At 38.3% G+C, this 19,861-nt stretch overlaps 1 protein-coding gene across 3 annotated transcripts in view; it reads left to right on the forward strand.

The window, feature by feature from the left end:
• Window positions 1–18,138, forward strand: part of CHRM2 (cholinergic receptor muscarinic 2) — a 145,971-nt gene extending 127,833 nt beyond the window's left edge. For 2 of the 3 annotated variants that reach the window (XM_025464123.3, XM_025464124.3), the window contains one exon: window positions 12,499–18,138. In XM_025464123.3, coding sequence (XP_025319908.1) covers window positions 12,546–13,946 — 1,401 coding nt within the window. In that variant the 5' untranslated portion in view covers window positions 12,499–12,545 and the 3' untranslated portion in view covers window positions 13,947–18,138. Of the gene's footprint in view, window positions 1–4,713; window positions 4,736–12,498 lie in introns of those variants that run through there. The other variant, XM_035699514.2, reaches the window with a different exon arrangement.
• Window positions 18,139–19,861: the final 1,723 nt, after the last annotated feature.

The following is a 19,861-nucleotide window of genomic DNA, read 5'->3' on the forward strand; positions in this document are numbered from 1 at the left end:
TTTCATTATTTGTTCTTAGTTTATGTAGGGGCAAATTTTGTTTTTCCTAGTTCCTTGAGAAGATCATATTCGCCAAAATAAACCGATCACTTTCAGCTAAAACAGAAGTATAGAATTGCTAAATAATCTTCGGTGGATCTACAGCAAGAATTTTATTTTATTTTTGAAATTTTTTATTTGAGTATAACTGATGCACAGTATTACATTAATTTCAGGTATACAACATAGTGATTCACAGGTTCCTACCTTATACTGGGCTCACCCCAAGAACAGCTACTATCCCTCTTTCACCAAATAATACTGTTAAAATATCATTGACTATATTCCTTATGTTTAGCAGGAATTTTAAATGGAGGTTTGTTTTTGACCATGTGACCTTTCAGTTAGGAAGAGAATTAGTCACTAACTTTTAGACTAAAGTTCCCTGAAGTTTAGACCAAAGATTCTTACCATCTTGGCATTAAAAATCAGGATACTATAGAATGATGATGGGATTTCCCAAATGCTTAAGATGAATGCAAGCAAATAATAAAAATGGCATGGAATAGGCTCCTACAAAATTAAAAATTGCTTCAACTTGCTTCCTTATTTTGGGAGAAGAAATACATAGTACACTCTTTCTTTCTTTCTTTCTTTCGTTCGTTCGTTCGTTTTTAGTGCTCTGCTTATCGTTAGAACCACGTTAGAGGCACCTGAGTGGCTCAATCCATTAAACATCTGACTTTTGATTTAGGCTCAGGCCATGATCTTAGGGTTGTGAGATAGAGCCCCACATCAGGCTCCAGTTAAGCTTGGAGTCTGCTTGAGATTCTTTCCCCCTCTTCCTCCATCCCTCCCCCCTTCACATGTGCACTCTCTTTCTCTGTCTGTCTCTAAAAAAAAAAAAAAAGTTAAGTGATAATGAACTTAATAATCGTGATTACTTAAGCATCTGCTAGGAGCCTTGCGTACTATATATATTTTTTTAAAAAATCTGAATGAAAAATTTTATTTTCCACCTCTCTTAGATGTGGAAAAGGAGTCAACAAATTTAACTTCACATAACTAGAACGTAGCAGAGATAGGCTTTGATCTCAGGTGCAACACCAAAGCTTTATGTACTGTATCCACAGACCCTTCCTAGTTATCTGTGAATAACTCATATAGAGAGAAAACCTACACCACCCTATGGGGCAGAGAGGCCAGCCATTTGGCTTATGTGTCTCTTAGAAGGATAACCAGGCTGGTGGGCCTTTGCTGCTATCTTCCTCAAGAGGAAGTGACATTTGTGAAAGAATTTCCCTAGATTTAGACCTTCTTAAGAGCAGAGACATTCCTTCTTTTCTTCTTCAATGTGTCATTATTACTTCTTTGTCAGTGGACACCCTTGGCACACACTTGCACGCACAGTGGTTAGGTGAGGGAGTCCAGGGGAAATTCTCTCAATTTTCTATTTCCTTTCACTTTGAGTTGTTTAGGAGGATTAATTAACCGCAGGATTCTACTCTAACATGTTCTCTTCAAGGTCCAGCCGTCTGTAGTCTTGCCTTGAGAGAACATAAACTAAAACTGGTTGGCTGAGGGTACAATTGTACTTGGAGGAAAAACATCCCACCCAGCAGATTTGTGCACAAGCCCCCACCCATGCACAGCCTGTCTGTCTGACCATCTCTCCTTCTCAGGCATTATTCAGATACAGACATGGTATTCAAATACCTCAATAATGTGCACTGCTTGAAGTTTAGCTACTTTTTTTTTAGATGACAAGATGGAGCGTGTAAGCTGTGCTGGGGATATTTACCAGCCAAGATGCGGTAATTCGAAAAGGGAAGTGTCACTGTCAGGGCTCTCACTCTGGGCACAGTCAACAGGGAACCCGCCTTCTGGGAAAAGAGAACAGGGCTGGCAAATCCTAGCTTAGTCTGAATGAGGGCTCTGATTTTCCAAAGTGTTGAGAGAATCAGAAGAGGTGGGGGAGTTGGGTACTTAAATACTGAAACAGGCTTGAGCTAGTGGAGCCCAGAGAGGGGAGAGGAGGGTGGAGGAAAAGAAGAGAAGGTGAGGCAGTGTTGGTGGTGACGAACACTACAGACATTCAACAGGGGCGCGGTTCCAGTGGTCACCACCAGGAAAGTAGTTTTTTTGCAGGCAGGTGAAAGGATGGACTGTCCTGATTGACCACATAAAACTTGATTCTCTCCGACCAACTTGCTTGAACTCTAAAGTAGTATTTTAGATACAAAAATCTTTGCTGAGGGACAGCTGGGCGGCTCAGCGGTTGGGCGTCTCCCTTTGGCTCAGGTCATGATCCTGGGAAACCAGGATCTGAGTCCTACATCAGGCTCCCTGCATGGAGCCTGCTTCTCCCTCTGCCTGTGTCTCTGCCTCTCTCTGTGTGTCTTTCATGAATAAATAAATAACCTAAAAAAAAATCTTTACTGAGTTGATGCAGTTTTTTGTGTGTCCCCATCTCATTGCCATTAGATCATTTAGTAAAAACTTGAATCTCCTCTGTGCTCTCATTTCTCACGTTTTCATGAGATAACACGATGGTCATTTTGCTCTGTTCTAGAAATAGGCTGCAATCAGACTCTGAGGAAACAATCATTTTGTCTTTCGACTGGGAACAATTAAAACAGTTGCTGTGCATTACTCTCTACACTTCATTACTATCTTATTTTTATAGCGTCACGGAATCTGATGTGAGTCATCGGCATATGAGGCCTATGTCATTTCTGTCATTGAAAAGCTAAAGAACCCAAATCTACCCTTATGGAGGTGAATTCATTCCTTGGGACTCCATACCTACATGCTAGGTATTGCTACCAGAAGAACAACGAAGCTTACACTTACGGGGAGGGTACATTTATTTAAAGAGAAAAATTGTGTCTATAAACCGCAATACACTTTACTTTTCATGTGTGTCTTTTTATGAAAAGAGCAACACATGTATTAATTTTTCCCCTTTTTGTCCTCAACCTAGCATTAAGTAGAAACGTGTTAACAATAAATACAGATTCCTAGGTACAACCGAGTGTCCTTTTCTCTACTTACCTGTTAGGTGTTATCTAAATTTGCATCTTCTGCGTACACAGAAGAAGGGAAATTCACTTCTGTGTGCACATCCTAATCTTTTCACAATTTCTGGTCCTATTATCTGAGTCTACTCTTCAGAGGAAAAATAGTAACTTACAACTCTTAGCTTCTCTCTGACCCTAAGCTGATTTTTACTTCTCTTCTCTCTCTCTCTCTCTCTTTTTTTAAGATCTTATTTATTCATGAGAGACACAGAGAGAGAGGCAGGCACACAGGCAGAGGGAGAAGCAGGCTCCATGCGGGGAGCCCGATGCAGGACTCGATCCCAGGACCCCGGGATCACTACCTGAGCCGAAGGCAGATGCTCAACCACTGAGCCACCCAGGTGGCCTACTTCTCTTTTCAAAACTGTCCTTGACCTACTACCCAAAGTTCCATGTTGCCTTGTGCTCTGTCTCAGCTTCCAGTGGAAGGCATGTGCGCCATTGAAAAAGATCCCTAAAGGGATGCATTGTTTGCAATTGCTCAGCTTCTCTGGAACAACAGCTTTCATTCTAGAATTTTCTGTCAGAGTCATAACAAGCCTCAACTCCTCTGCAAATTTGATTCACATGTTTAATTCAAAGCAATGAATTAACTAATTTAGAGTTATTAAACCAGCAGCCTGCCGACTTTAGGAGAAAAAAAAAACAGGACAAAATTTTTAAAAAGCTGACTATACAAATTTCCAACTTTTCAAGACGATGAGAAAGACACAGACATCGACTCAAATACAGCTGCCTAATCATATACAACTTTCAGCAGCTCTCTGAGGATAGCTTCCATTTTCCCTTCACTCTCCTTGTCAGGGCATGATAACCTTTAGACAGAGGGCTTTCTCTAGCTTTGTGGCTGTTGGCCCTAGAGCACACTGTGTGGTCAGCACCATTTAGGAGATTATGTTCATCATCAATACTAAGCTCTGCAGATTCTTAGGACAGAGAAGGAAGGGTGCTCCCGTGCTTACTCAGATGGAATTTCATTTTAAAAAGTCCAAAGAATGGTTTATCACATAGTGCATTTTGTGTATAGTTGTCCAGACCTCTTTTCCTTTTTGGCAGGAGGTATACTGTGTGGTAAAGTAACTAAAATGTGCCGCAGACACAAAGGCAAGGACTAGGGTGCTCATTAAACCATTTTAAGGTCTCTTTCCCTCTTAGTCATCACATATTTCTAGAGTAAGTGTGGTTTAGGATATGTTTTAAAGAAAGGAAAAGATAGTTTGGCGAATATGGAGTGGAAGTCTGTCCAGCGTCACTAAGAATAGTATGTTTGACAGGCCACCAAAGCTGCGAACATGTGTACTTGTAATAAAGGCTCGAAAGTTCTTTAAGGTTTCTACATTGGAAAAATTCATGAGTTCTCTTGTATGTGTGTTATTGTGGGGATCAGATTGCTGTTTCTGCTACTTCCACTGTTTTTCTACCAATTGCTTTTACAGTTTTTCTTTGTTTACGTAAGTGCAACTTGCATAGGGTAACGCGTGCACACCTGAAGGATACAGCTTGATAAATGCAATTCGTTGTAAGTGTGGTTTTCTTTTTTCAGATGTTTTATGTAATGCATTTCCGGTGAAGTTGGCAGTTCTGTGCTGAAGTTTTCTAAATGAGAACAAGTCTACACATTGCTTCTAAAATCCTTTTGACATATTCTTTGAGATAGAATTAAAAACCCAGCGTAGGTGAGTTCATGGCTGTCTTACTGTGGATTTCAGAACCTATAGCTTGTCAGGCTCAGGGCACTGGAGTGAACAGCCCTATGAGTATATTGTACTTTTCTGAGAAATGTAATATAATGCAGAACCTTGAGAACATAGTAATACGTGTACAGATATATACAAATATATATATAAAACATACATATTTACATATTACACAATATATATAAATGTCACACACAAACCTGACCAGCCTTCTTCCATGCATTCTGAGTCTTGACACCTGTCATTGTATTGGCCCAGGGTTGTTTTGGGTAGCTGGAAATCCCATCAGTAATTTGTCTCTCTGAGATTATAAGCTCTTTATGGACAAGAACGTGTTTGATTTTATTTGATCATTCATTCCTCCTTCACTTCCATCCTCTGAAGCCCTTGAAGGCATAAGATCTGCCCACAAAAGAAATTCAATAAGGAAAAAAAAAAAAAAAAGAAATTCAATAAGGTGTTTTAGAGTAAATTTGAAAAAAAAAAGCAGAGATAGCCCTGGTTTCTAAGAGGGCCCCTGTTGCTCCTGTGGCCCCCACCCCACCACAGCTCCTCCTCATGTAGTAAAATCCAGGAGTTGTGAGAAATCTCTCAATATGTATACTCGCTCATAATGTGTCATTTGGCTAAAGAGAAACCTGATTAAAATGGGAGGAAAAAGTGGAAATTTACTCCATTTCGACCTGATGTTGTCAAAGAACCGGAGTGTGGAACGTCAGTATTCAGCTATCAGAGCTGCACTGTCCCCTGAGCCCCAGACCAGATCATTCTCAAACTTGTAAGTAAAATTGAAAGACATTCAAGATTTGTAGGGGTCGTCCTAATATAGACTAACTGTGTTATCTACTGCTTTGGTCTCCAAATGGAAACTTTCTTTAAAAGGGGGGACTTTGTTCCTCAGACTTCTTTATAATCTCTCTCTGTTTCTCTTGTTTTTCTTTCTTTTTCACCCCACCCTCATTCATGGCAGGAGTGATTGATCATTGATGAAGGAACATTCCCAAAGCCTATTAAATACCTGTACCAATGCTATTTATAATCTAATGGGATTAATTGAATGTTTACAATACCCCAATGGTTATTTCTCCAATGTCAGGGAAATTTTACAGTTAGTATCTTACTCAGCAGATTATTATACAATATATTATATTTTTGAAATATGTATAAATTAAACACAGGCTCCACATGTTAAATAACTGGTGATAACACAGTGTAAAATGACCACATCTCATTCTTAAGATGGAGAGGAAATGATGGGAAAGTCTCTGCTAGCTCCTTGGTAGTAGGTACTCTCGCTCCTAACGAAGAGTCCGATGTTTCTCTAAGATACTATATTGTATCATCCTTATTGTTTTCATATTTTCTGAAATAGCAGCATTTTTTACTGAAAACTAGATATCTAGGCACAATATTGTTGAAGTAGACTTTTAATTATCTCAGAATAGACTGCATATTTAGCCCTTCTGTGTATAATTTAAAAAGCTACCCTGGGCCTTATTGCTCTATCAGTTGAAGGACTTCCAGGCAACCCTGGTGAGGCTGATGATTTTATCGCTCATCTTTGCTCAACAGTTAGGCTGTGTCTCAGATCTCAGTGTGAAAGACATGGACAGAGAACACTCAGAACACCCTGCCATTTTTGGTAATGTACTCAAATAGCAGCAGAAATTAGAAATCTATAAAAAGTAATATACACCAAGATTACATTTGAAAAACAAAAGTTAAATAAATATAAACAATTATAAAGTCAACTTCATGTGATTTCCTCTTGATTTCTTGTTCTGAAATTTTGTTGTATAATTACGTATCTTCTCTCTGGATTCCGGTTATCATTCATGGACTCTCTCTCTCTCTTTTTTTTTCTTCTGACTTTTCTTATTCTTTTTTTTTAAATATTTTATTTATTTATTCATGAGAGACAGAGAGAGGCAGAGACATAGGCAGAGGGAGAAGCAGGCTCCATGCAGAGAGCCCAATGCGGGACTCAATCCTGGGACTCCGGGATCACACCCTGGGCCGAAGGCAGACGCTCAATCACTGAGCTACCCAGGCTTCCCAACTTATTTTTGTAGAAAATTATTATTATTATTATTATTATTTATTAAATCAAGTTTCCGGGCAGCCCGGGTGGCTCGGTTTAGTGCTGCCTTCAGCCCAGGGCATGATCCTGGAGTCCTGGGATCGAGTCCCACCTCAGGCCCCCTGCATGGAGCCTGCTTCTCCCTCTGCCTGTGTCTCTGCCTCTCTCTCTCTGTCTCTCATGAATAAATAAATAAAATCTTTAAATTAATCAATCAATTAATCAAGTTTCTTGTCATGTGTGGCAGAGTGGGAAAAACTTAGCCCTAGGAGTCAATACTTAAATTTGAACCATAGCCTTAGTACTTGCCAGCTCTCTAATCATTGTCATCTATAAAACTGGAAAAGATGATAATTCTTTCCAGGGTTATTGTGATAATTAAATAACATGCAAAAAATTCTAACACTTAGGTTACCCAGATGTTGATAAATATATGATTAGCTTATTACACTGTAAAAGCACCTATGAAGAGATCATTATATATCAGGCATGCTGATATATATATATATGTATATATATATATATATTATATCAGAGTGTGGAGAAAATCCCATTTTTACATTTAATTTCCATTGTGTACCTAAATACATATCAGAATTTATTTTTTAAATCATTTTAATTAGCATTCTTTCCATAACTTCATAGAAATGTTATTGAACTTCTGTGTAATTGATATGAATACTTTGGCAAGAGGTTATATGTTAATTCACATGGTGACATAGTTTTCTGATGATTGCTTTTAGGAAAATGTTTCAAATCTTAAATGTCCTATATTTACATAATCAGGAACCTTACCTACTCTTCTGTATCTTATTGTGAACCTCTCCTGCCCATAAGTCACAGTTTTAGCCCAGACACGATGATCCTCTGTTGTCTAAACCAAGGACCCAAGTTGAATTTAGGGCAAAAGACTTAGTCATGGTAGGTTAGAGGAATAAATATTTGGGGCACAAATGTGCTGCCAAGTAAGATTGCTCCTCAGACAAATAATAAATATTTGTAGCAAAATCTGGATCTGGCACTTGGGGTTTGAATCTCAAATAACTTAATTCTTTGATCTTTTGTTCAACATGTATAAAAAAGTGTATAATAATAACAATCACTTCAGGAGTTGCTGTGACATCATGGGTGATTTAATATTATTGATAACCTGATATCATAGATAATTCAGTATTATCACTTACCACTACACCTCCTCACTCTTAGTCTGCTTCACACCCACCCACACACTTTTCTTCTAACTATAAAGAAAAGTGATTAATTTATACCCATTTAACAAATGTAAATACTAATGGCACTTAATGTTAACACTTAAAGATCGTGTTTCAGAGACGTTATCTCACTTTGAACTTTCCCACAGCTCCAGAAGAAAAGTAGGGTTATTATTATTCTTGTTTAAGAAAAAAAGAAAATTAAGGTTCAAGGTGACATGATCAGACTCTCACAGCTAATAATTAAGAGTAGAGATTAGCACTCACAACTTTGCAAGGATAATATTAAAGCATGATGCATTCCTCACTGCTAGATATAGAGTCAAGTAAGTAGTACAAAACCTAAGGCTGGAAACATTTTTTTTCTCATAAGTTTCCATAATATTTTCAAAACTTAGTCCTATGCTAACCTTGTAAAATACCAAATGGTTGTTACACACTTGCCATCTTCACATACTGAATCCTGAAGCTCACCTTCATTGTTTAGTTGTGATTATGTTATTTCATCAATGATGTAACAGTTTTTGCTTTAATAAAACCCTAGGATGCCACACCAGAAGTAAAAACTTTTACAGAAATGTAAACAGCAGAAGTGGGAAAAGGGTGACAATCAGAAGCTGTTTTCTTTCACAGAAGAGCGGCAGGCCTTCCATACCTGGCGCACCACAGGGGATCAAAGGAGTGCCATCCCTCAGACATTTGTGCTTGCTTCTAAGTGAATTGTTTTCCAGTTTTACATATGGCTTTGGTATGAAAGAGCAAATATTAGAACTCTAAGAATTTAGAGAATATTGATAGCAAGAAAGTAGGTTATTATGTAAATTTGTTATGTTTTCCCTGGGTAAGAGTTCCAGGTCCCCCAGACAGAGTGTGGCTTAGCCAGCAGCCTTTGGGTAAAGTTCCCCATTATACAGATGCCTGACAATTTCACATGTTATGGATAAAGTATAATTCTCAAGTGGAGAAGGGAAACAGAACGAACATCTAGCTCAAAGGTGAGGATGTGAGTTTTAATTGCAGACTTTTCACTCAGTAGTGTTGAAACTGAGCTTCTGTCTTCAGATCAAGGGGATCATAGACGTGTTTATATATTTTAGAGTTGTCAATATACGGTGAAGTAACATGTGTTTGAAAGTCCCAAGACTATGTTTTCTTTTAGCTTTCTGGATTCTTTGTTCTTTGGGGGCTTTTGTTGTTGTTTTTAGCCGAAATGTAATGTATGTTCATTCTAAACAAGAAAGGCAGAGGAGGGAGGGAGGCAATAAAACTAGCAAATAAATAGAATCATACATCTCTATACTATTCTGATGTTTTAGAATAATCACAGATATTATTCTTAGCATAAGCAATGGCAAAAGCCAGATGACTGTGGACAAATCACTTACTCTTACCATTTCTTAATCCACAAAATAAGAGACCTATTTTTGACAAAATGTCATATTTATACATTATTCTCCAGAGGAAGTCACCAAAAGTCTTTTTAAAGTGAAAATAAATATAGTCCTACATTTTATTAAAATGAATGTGAAGAATAAAGTGTCAAACAGAACATTCAGAAAGTAAATGTTTGGTGTTTTTCAATCAAAATGTATTAAAATGAACAATTTGTGAAATGTAATTTCACAAATGTAATGTGAATACAACTCAATTCAAAAAATGCCAATGAATTTAATGAGCAGACAAAAGCAAGTTTATAAGCGAGTCGGGATCCTGTCTTCCAGTTACCTTAGCTAATAAGGAATCACTGGAATAATGATTGGATTAGTGAAATCACTTTGTTCAAATAAATTTTGTGAATAAACAGTTGTATGAATCATGACCAAAAAAAAATTAAAAAGTGCTGTTAAAGAGAAATGTTGGGCAGCCCGGGTGGCTCAGCGGTTTAGCACCGCCTTCACCCCAGGGCATGATCCTGGAGACCCGGGATGGAGATCCACGTCAAACTCCCTGCATGGAGCCTGCTTCTCCCTCTGCCTGTGTCTCTGCCTCTCTCTCTGTCTCTCATGAATAAATAAAATATTAAAAAAAGAGAAATGTTAATGAAACAATTCCACTGGGTAAGCAGAGATTGAATTAATAATACTAATTGTCAATCCTGTTTTGATTCAATAAACATTTTTGAGCACCAATTGCATTTGAGGCAGTGAGCTGGATGGTAGAACTAGGAAGACTCAGAAGCCAAAATTCACTGCTTTTCCAGTGAAGAAGAGAAATCCTAGTTAGGTATATCAATCACTGTTCCATGGGTCAAGGAACGAGCAGGGGAATCTATAAAAGTGGAAACCTAAAGGCTCTGACTGGGGTAGTCCTCCCATATCTGCTGGGGGATACGTTTCAAGTTCTCCAGTGTTTGCTTATTGTGTTATGCTTTAGCAAAAGCAAACTCTTCATAAAACCCAGTGAGGAATGGACTATGGAAGAAAGTGTTTACTCCTAAATATAATACACATGAGACACTGGGAATGTTGATGTGATGGATGAGGACCAAGCCCAGAGAGATAGGTGGTGGTATTCAAGGGTGGGATGATACATAAGGGACCAACAGGAGAGGCTTTGAAAGTGTTTCCTAACATGGCTTACAGTTCTGAATCAGGAGTTCTGGAGTGAGCCTGGAAATCTGCATTTGGGTTAATTATGAGGGGATATATTCATAATGGAAGCATTGGGCAGTATTCTGAACCATCTGATGCCAAAAGCAAATGACACTTTGTAAGTCCCTTTTTCTCGGTACAATATCTGACACCTCATGTATAATTTTGGAAGGCAAAATGGTAAGTCACACTTTATTAACATCATTAAATGATGTTAACATCATTAACAGCATTTTCTAAGTAAAGTCTTCAGTGTTTCCTCAAGATCTACAGATTCATATCATAGACGTAATCACCTTTCTGCTTAAATAGAACTCTATTCTATAATGTTCTGAGTCTTGCTTTCATCATCCCATCTTCTAACTCTAACTTTGCCCACCAATGCCAGAACACATGTATCTGCCACTTTGTTTTAATGGCTGCATACTGTTCCATTATCAGAGTATTTCATAAGTTATTTAACCATCCCTGAAGAGACCTCTGTGCACATTGGCATAACTAGAACTTCCTAGATGTAGTCTGTCACCAGACTTTGGTGATATTGCTGAAAAATGATAATTATGTGTTTATTGAAACACAACAGCAGAAAGGACACTCAGGTTTAATAATTGCTACTTCAGTGACCCCTGGCTGCCACTAGAGCACACGCCTCTCCCCGATGGGAACTTTGTCTTAATCATCACTGAATACCAGCCTATAACAAATGCCTAATACAGAGAAGTTGCTCAGTAGGTATGTGAGGATAAAGTGAATGAGTAAATTCTCGAACAAACCGAGGTTTGTTCATAGTCTTATCTCTGTGATTGACTCGATATGTGTCCTTACATAAAACTACTGACTCTTTCTGGGCTTCAGTTCCCTCTTCTGACAAACAAATATAAATCCTAGCCTGACTGTACCAAAGATTTGGCAGGAAGAACAGTAGAATAATAAATTTGGTAGTGACTTGAAAAATAAAACATTCAAAAAACTCACATAATCATTGTCAATAAGCATTGAATAAATAACTTCCTCTGCAGGGCATAGAGTTTTGGAAATGTTAGGTATGTGATACTAATTATAAGTGTAAAACAATGATCAGAGAAAAATAATAGTCACTGGGGGAAGGATACTGGCTAATGAATTATTACTGTCTTATCCTTGTTATCCTTGATATCCATATCAGTATCATTACGAAAAAGACTTAAACTACCAGGTGGAAAGGTACTATTGACTATAAAAGTCACATACTCAATATTATAAGATTTTTTTTACTTTCTTCCTCCCATCGGCTTGTTAGTTTTTATGTACATACCAGAAGCCTCTTGATGCTTTGTCTTACATGTAACTTTAGTTCATTCAGTTTAATTCGCCAATAGTGTAGTCAGGGGTGCCTGCATGACTCAGTCAGTTAAGCACTCGATTCTTGATTAGGCTCAGGTCATGATCTCAGGGTCATCAGATCGAGCCCCACGTCAGGCTCCACACTCAGCAAAGTCTGCCTGAGATTCTCTCTCTCCTCTTCCTCTGCCCTTCCCCACCCTCATGCTCTCTAAATAAATAAATAAATAGATAAATAAAATCTTAAAAAAATTTTTAGATAGTATACTCAGTTAAATTGATAGATAGATACTCGTATCTAGATACGGACACATTCAAAATGTTATCAGACTTCAAATACATTGCCAGCCTGCAAGGATCATTTGAATCCTCCAGTTAATATCTTTGCCTTTTATATGGGAAATTGGGGCAGAGAGACACAATAAACATAGGAGGGAAGGAATGAAGATTTGGGAGAAAAAATTGTGGTTCAGAAGCAAGAAATCTGATATATCTTAATGCACTGTTTATATTTGTTAATTTTATTCTATTTCCCTGCAGGTTTAAATGTGTATTTGGCTACTTGGCTACTGATTAGAGGACAAAAAATGAATAACTCAACAAACTCTTCTAGCAATGGCCTGGCCCTGACCAGTCCTTATAAGACATTTGAAGTGGTGTTTATAGTCCTCGTGGCTGGATCCCTCAGTTTGGTGACCATTATTGGGAACATCCTGGTCATGGTCTCCATTAAAGTCAACCGTCACCTCCAGACCGTCAACAATTACTTTTTGTTCAGCTTGGCCTGTGCTGACCTCATCATTGGTGTTTTCTCCATGAACTTGTACACCCTCTACACTGTGATTGGCTATTGGCCTTTGGGACCTGTGGTATGTGATCTTTGGCTAGCCCTGGACTATGTGGTCAGCAATGCTTCAGTGATGAATCTGCTCATTATCAGCTTTGACAGGTACTTCTGTGTCACAAAACCGCTCACCTACCCAGTCAAGCGGACCACGAAAATGGCAGGTATGATGATTGCAGCTGCCTGGGTCCTCTCCTTTATCCTCTGGGCCCCAGCCATTCTTTTCTGGCAGTTCATTGTAGGGGTGAGGACTGTGGAGGATGGGGAATGCTATATTCAGTTTTTCTCCAATGCTGCTGTCACCTTTGGTACTGCCATCGCAGCTTTCTATTTGCCTGTGATCATCATGACTGTGTTATACTGGCACATATCTCGAGCCAGCAAGAGCAGGATAAAGAAGGAGAAGAAGGAGCCTGTGGCTAACCAAGACCCAGTTTCTCCAAGTCTGGTACAAGGGAGGATAGTGAAGCCAAACAACAACAATATGCCTGGCAGTGATGATGGCCTGGAGCACAACAAAATCCAGAATGGCAAAGCCCCCAGAGATGCTGTGACCGAAAACTGTGTCCAGGGAGAGGAGAAAGAGAGCTCCAACGATTCCACCTCAGTCAGTGCCGTAGCCTCTAATATGAGAGATGATGAAGTAACCCAGGATGAGAACACCGTCTCCACTTCCCTGGGCCATTCCAAAGATGAGAACTCTAAGCAAACATGCATCAAAATTGTCACCAAGACCCAAAAAGGTGACTCGTGTACCCCAACCAATACCACCGTGGAACTAGTTGGTTCTGCAGGTCAGAACGGAGATGAAAAACAGAACATTGTAGCTCGCAAGATTGTGAAGATGACTAAGCAGCCCGCCAAAAAGAAGCCTCCTCCATCCCGGGAAAAGAAAGTGACCAGGACAATCTTGGCTATTCTGTTGGCTTTCATCATCACTTGGGCCCCATACAATGTCATGGTGCTCATTAACACCTTCTGTGCACCCTGCATCCCCAACACAGTGTGGACAATTGGTTATTGGCTTTGTTACATCAACAGCACCATCAATCCCGCCTGCTATGCACTTTGTAACGCCACCTTCAAGAAGACCTTTAAACATCTTCTCATGTGTCATTATAAGAACATAGGCGCTACAAGGTAAAACATCTTTGTAGAGAAGGAAAGTGGTCAGGGGAGCTTGGGGGAAAAAAAGGGATAAAAGAGCTCCCAGTTTTAAAAATCTCTGCCATTGCACTTTATAGTCTTATTATGGAATGTGCAATTAAGGAGCCTAACAGTGACACTTTTATCGTGCCTATGCTCCAGTTTGAGAAACCCGCACCTTATAAACCCTGTCAGTTTCGGAGCAATGAGACCATGAAAGAGACATGCTTGGAGTTGTAGATTTAAGGGACAATCTACGCTTTCCCGTACTCTCTTGAAGAAGGGCTTCTGAATCTACAATTTTATCCTGCACAAGAAGAATAACCTCACTCCTTTTTTTTCCCCACCTCTTTTTTGTTCCTGCGTGTCCATACGAGGATGAAATGCCACAGTGACAAGCTAACATGGAGACTTAAACATAAGGAAATAGACATCACACAATGGAGAAGTGAAGAAAGAGGATCAAAACAGGATGTAGAAATGGTCTCCAGAGTGTTAAGCACATATTATTCTTTTGTTACAGTTTTATTTGGAGAATTGCGACATAATAAATGCTCTTTTCCCCATACCTTTTCCTTTTCCCACAATCAAAAGAAAGCAAACAAGTAAAAACCATAGCTAGATCACATCATTATTTTTCTCATTATGGCATTGGTTTTTATATTTCCCTGTTCTACATTGGGTAAGGGCAAAATCTGCAGGACTTTCACTAAATACAACCAGACACGGCCATGAAAATGGGCTTTCACCCCTGCCCACTGTGCCCTTCGCATTCTTTGGGAATATAAAAGCCTATAAACATTTAATTTGCTTATGAACCTTTAAGTGAAATGTTTTCACCAATCTGGCTTTCTCTTAAACGAGCTTCTTATGTTAATCGGATAGCCTACCAATACATACACATGCTTGAGAAACCAAAGTCATTTTTTAAATTGAGGTTTTGTCAAATTAAATAGTCATTTGAAGGCAGAGAAAGTTTACTGAGGCCAGATGAATTTTGCAAAAGGAAGAGAGAAGGCTGAGAGGGCATTCTGTTTCAACCTGAATTTGCCTGACCCATGTATGAAATGCTAACTTGTAAAACATGAACTTCTGGCCTTTGTCAGCAGGATGAAGCTGCTTTAATCCAAAATAGGATTAACATACTCTCATGGCACCAATGACTTCTGGGGTCAGTCCCAAGAGAATAAGGCCTTCTCTTTAATACCTGCTAATGAGTGATATTCAGTGTATAGTCCAGTGAGGTTGTTTATAGCCATCCTCTGTCCCACGGAGGAGGAAAAAGTCTTTAAAAACATTTCCTGAAACCACATATTCCATCTTCCTCAAATTGTTAATTCTTCCTAAAACTTTTTATCTTCAAAATTCTGTCCATAGAAGTATAGTAATCTTTGTGGCAGAAATGTAGGGGATAACTAACAGAGGCCAAGTAAGATCATCAAAATCTGAAGAAGAATGTAGGTAGCTGTGCCTATGTCACTTCTCATTATTTCTTTAATTCTAGACCATAAAAAGTCAGATCAGGAACTATTACCCAAATGGCGGCTTTATATAGAATCTTGTCCATGTAGAGTGTAGAGACTTCTTATTTGGTACCCCTAAGAAATATATGATTGTAATGATTCACGTCTAGCTATTTCTATCCCTCAGCTTTTTTTCTTACTGTATGTGCTATAGTCTTAAAATCAGATTTTCTAACAATGGCCCAACCAATAGAAATCAAGTTTATAAAACCCACTTCAAATATCCTATTTTGCATTTTAGATTTATGGGCCTTATGATATCTTGACCAGTAATACCAATGTGAGTAGCATGATTACTTTTTCAGTATTAAACCTTAGCACTTTAGAGTTGTTTTGTGTGACTTGCCTCATTGATGGCACCTCAACAATTTTGAGAGTCAAAAAAAAAAAAAAGCACAAGGCAAACAACAACAAAAAAGAATAGTTAGTAAGAAGCGAATTGTGAACAATAGTTATATGTAACTTACCCTTTATAAAAATAACTTCCTGTTTGAATAACTTCGGTCAGGTCATCCCCCCTACAAATCTCCTATATATAAATACACAGTATCAGTTCATTGAGATTCTTTTACTCTACAGTTACTTCAATGTAAATGTTTACAATTTTAAATCCATATTTGCTTTTATTTTTTCAAATCAGTGAATCAGTGGAATGGAAGGGACATCAAGCCAATGAGCTGTTTGGTTTGCTGTAAATGAAACAAGTGACTGGATGAATATTTCACTTAGTAACTTGTTGTGCTATTATGATGTAGATTCAGCTCTAGTTGGGATGAACTCTTTGGATTCAAGAATTCAGGATTCTCGATTCGGGTCTTTTCTCGTCCACTCTAACAATTCAGCTCACCGTGAATCAAACTGCCTCTTGCTCTTCATTGCCATTACATCCTCCCTTCCTTCCTTCTGTTCTTGATCTTCGCCACAGCCACCACAACCTTGCTGAAAGAGAAACCATCACGCATTACAGCAAGGAAGTGAATATAGACTGACACATCATGGAAGCCTTGTCAACTGGAATCAGAGAAATGGGAAGAATACTGAACATGGTAGATGATTAGAAAGACGCAGAGATTGTATTCAAAGGCTTGCACTAACTATTGCTGGATTTGTCCATTCCCGTGGCTGTCATACAGGAACAGTTTTGTTCCCCGGGGGACATTGAACAATGTCTAGACACTTTTGGTGGTCACAACTTGGGGGAGAGCTACTGGCAGCTGATAGATAGAACCTGGGGAGGTTGCTAAACAGCTTACAGTGTACAGGATATCCTCCCCCTCACACACACACACAGCTAAGCATTATTTGGCTCAAAGTGTCAAAGTGCCAAAGTCAAGAAACCCTGGTCTACTTTAAGGAATTCTAGAGCTTGCTTTGTATAAATGGGAAAATAATCCTGTATCACTATTAGAATATCAGTGTAAATTGCTCACCTATTTGAAAAAGGTAGTGCTCACCAGTTGTGTATCAGACACACTGTCATCCATGAGTCTGGTGTATTTGTAATTCACAGATTGGGAACACAAGAGACATCGAGATATCTAGAATCACCAGATCATGCACATAGCACATTGTTTCCAACATCATCATGTCCCATTATGATTGTCACACAGTCAATTGAGGTTGCTGGTAATTGGCCATGAAAATGATTGCAGTTGATGTGGTCAGTTTCTATTGGAGCTGCCATTTTTCCTTTCAAAAACATTAAGAGCCTCTTTTCAGAAACAATATGATTCATCTCCTTTATTTTCACTGGAAAGGTGAATATTTGTCAAGAATTTCTTCTCTCCTCATAGCAATAATGTAAATATTCCAGAGTGGTCTTATAAGAAGAGGAGATTAAGAATGTCAAAAAGCCAATTCATTTCTTTAAAGAAATGATTTCCCTTTACCAGTTTGCATTAATTTAATACCAACTCCCAAGTGTTAGGACCAAGTTGCCAATATAATAAGTCACATGGGATAAGCTTTCCCATCTGAATGTGGAAGCTGGGGGGGTCCCAAATACTTCTGCTCTTTGTCCATTCACTGCTTTTTTGATCCTGGAGATCTGACATTGGGGAAGACGTGAATTCAAAATGATGGCAACACATACTTAGAAATGCAATCTACTTTTATTTTCTCCTACTTAGTTCACTGGTAGTTGCCTTTCCCCAGTTTGATGATATCCCTTTCAACAACCACAGCACTGGTGTTGCCAGTAGATTAGGGAAGCACCCAAAGCTGGATGAATTGTGCAAAGTGTATTTTCAGCATGTATATATAATACCATGCCTCTTAAATATGCTTCTTTTAAAAGGGTGCACGCTGCAGCATGAACTGTGTGCATATTTAATGTATCTTTCTGGAATATGCTGTATGCTTAATATACATATTCTATAAATAAAGTAATTAAATGTATAATAGAAATACATATTTCTGTATGCAAATAAATATATTATACACAAAATCTTAATATGCAATATAGTATATGTTGCTTCAGAGAATAACAAAACTAGATTTTTATATGCCCAGTTTTTTTAAAGTAGTATTTGCTTATGAAGGAAGAGGTTTAAGAACAGCCAAAACCCTACCCATGTTACTATTAAGCTGTTTTATAAGCTTTGAAAGCATGGCACTGATTTTAAATATCTTTTGGAGGAATATATTAATAAATCTTTGCTGGTGTCACCGCATGTGACAAGAATCTCTTTGCTCCTGTGCTCCCGACTGGCCTGTGACTAGAATCTTCCTGGCTGTTACTGTTCCAACAGCTGTGTTGATCTCACGTCTGATTGCCTGATGAGCTTGCAACCAATTCATTGACATACAGCTTTGCTCTCCTCCAAATTAACTGATTTTTGTCAAATAAAAAATAATCTTACAAGGAGGAAAAGATGACCTTCAGAATGGTTTTCATTCCAAGAAGCAAGGTAAAAAATGGAACAAGCACTGCATTTTATAAACCATTCTTTGCAGATTGAGCCCAATACAGCATCCCATACATTAAATGCCAGAAATTCCTAGTGTAGTATGATATTGCAGGGTTCTCCAAGAAATGATGAAATAGGTGATTTGTTTCTCAATGCCCTACATTTTCTCCCTAGCACTTCTCTTCCTATCATAGCCCACTCAAGTACTCACATTCCCCAGAACATTTTCTTTGGCTCATTAGCATGAGTTCCTAGTTAACAAATACTGTTACAATTTTAGTTGATACCGGCATGCCATCCCAAGAGACACTTGCATTTTAATAAAAAAAGCAGAAACACTGAACATCTCTAAGATCTCTATTGGTGTTTAGTTACCAAGGTATGCAATGGGAGAGATGATTTTCAGTGAATTCCAGTTTTCTTTGCAAATTTTATAACATGCTTCACTGTCTACCCACTTCATAAATTTTACTTTTATCACAATCCACCCTTGTGCATTGTGGTCTCTTACGAAACCAAAATCATTTCCAGAAAAACAAATGAAAGAAGACAATGGAGTTTTCTATCAATTCTCATTGGTTTCTTACTGTTCCGATGAAATGTTCTCATTTCATTTTTTAGAATTTGACTGAATACTCTATTGATGAATTGTCAAATGTTATTCCTGACCAGGTGGTTGCAAATACTGAGAGAGGAAAAATACCTTGCCATCATAGAGGAAGAATTTTCCATGTTATAACACATATCAGTCTTTTTCAATCAAAAATTGAAGAAACAAAATGTGGTAAGTTGCGGAATGTAGAGATTTATTAAATAAGTGACATCGTATAAAATCTGTTCTTTCGCTTCCTAAACACACACACAGTAAGTCATGGGAAATTGCAGAGACCAAAAAGGCATCCATCTTCTGAATTTGCACCATTTACCCAGTAGCTCATCCAAATCCTTAAACTATACCTTTATTAGAAATGTCCGTATCTTCGGAGATTTTATTGAAGGATTTTTTAAAATAAATATTCTTTTAGAGGTCACTATTATAAGATAAGGGATGGATGGTGTTTGTGGTAAATTGTTTGTCTGTGTCCAGGAAGAATTACAATGGAGATCGCAGGGGTGGCCAGTTCAAATCTGGATAATAGTTGCATTAGTTGTACAAAAAAGATGAACATTATGATTCACTCTTCTTCAAAGTAATTTTCTTCATATTATAAATCTTACCGTTCTTACTGCCTTTTAATACAGAGCAGGTGCCTACGTTTGTGATGATGTGAGGATCTTTGCCAGGGCCATGTTGTATTATGTCATGGGTCAGCTGTTCCCAAACTTCAGCCTGATATTGAATCACCTGTTGGGCCCCATCGTAGGTCTGAAGTGGAGTCTGAGAATCTCTACAAGTACCCCAGAGATCCTGATGTGAACTCTGAAAATGACTACCTTTGATAGTATGATGAAAACTTTCACCAAAGTGTTATGATAATTAG

Source organism: Canis lupus, chromosome 16, assembly GCF_003254725.2.
Source record: "Canis lupus dingo isolate Sandy chromosome 16, ASM325472v2, whole genome shotgun sequence".
NCBI classification, from domain to species: Eukaryota; Metazoa; Chordata; class Mammalia; order Carnivora; family Canidae; genus Canis; species Canis lupus.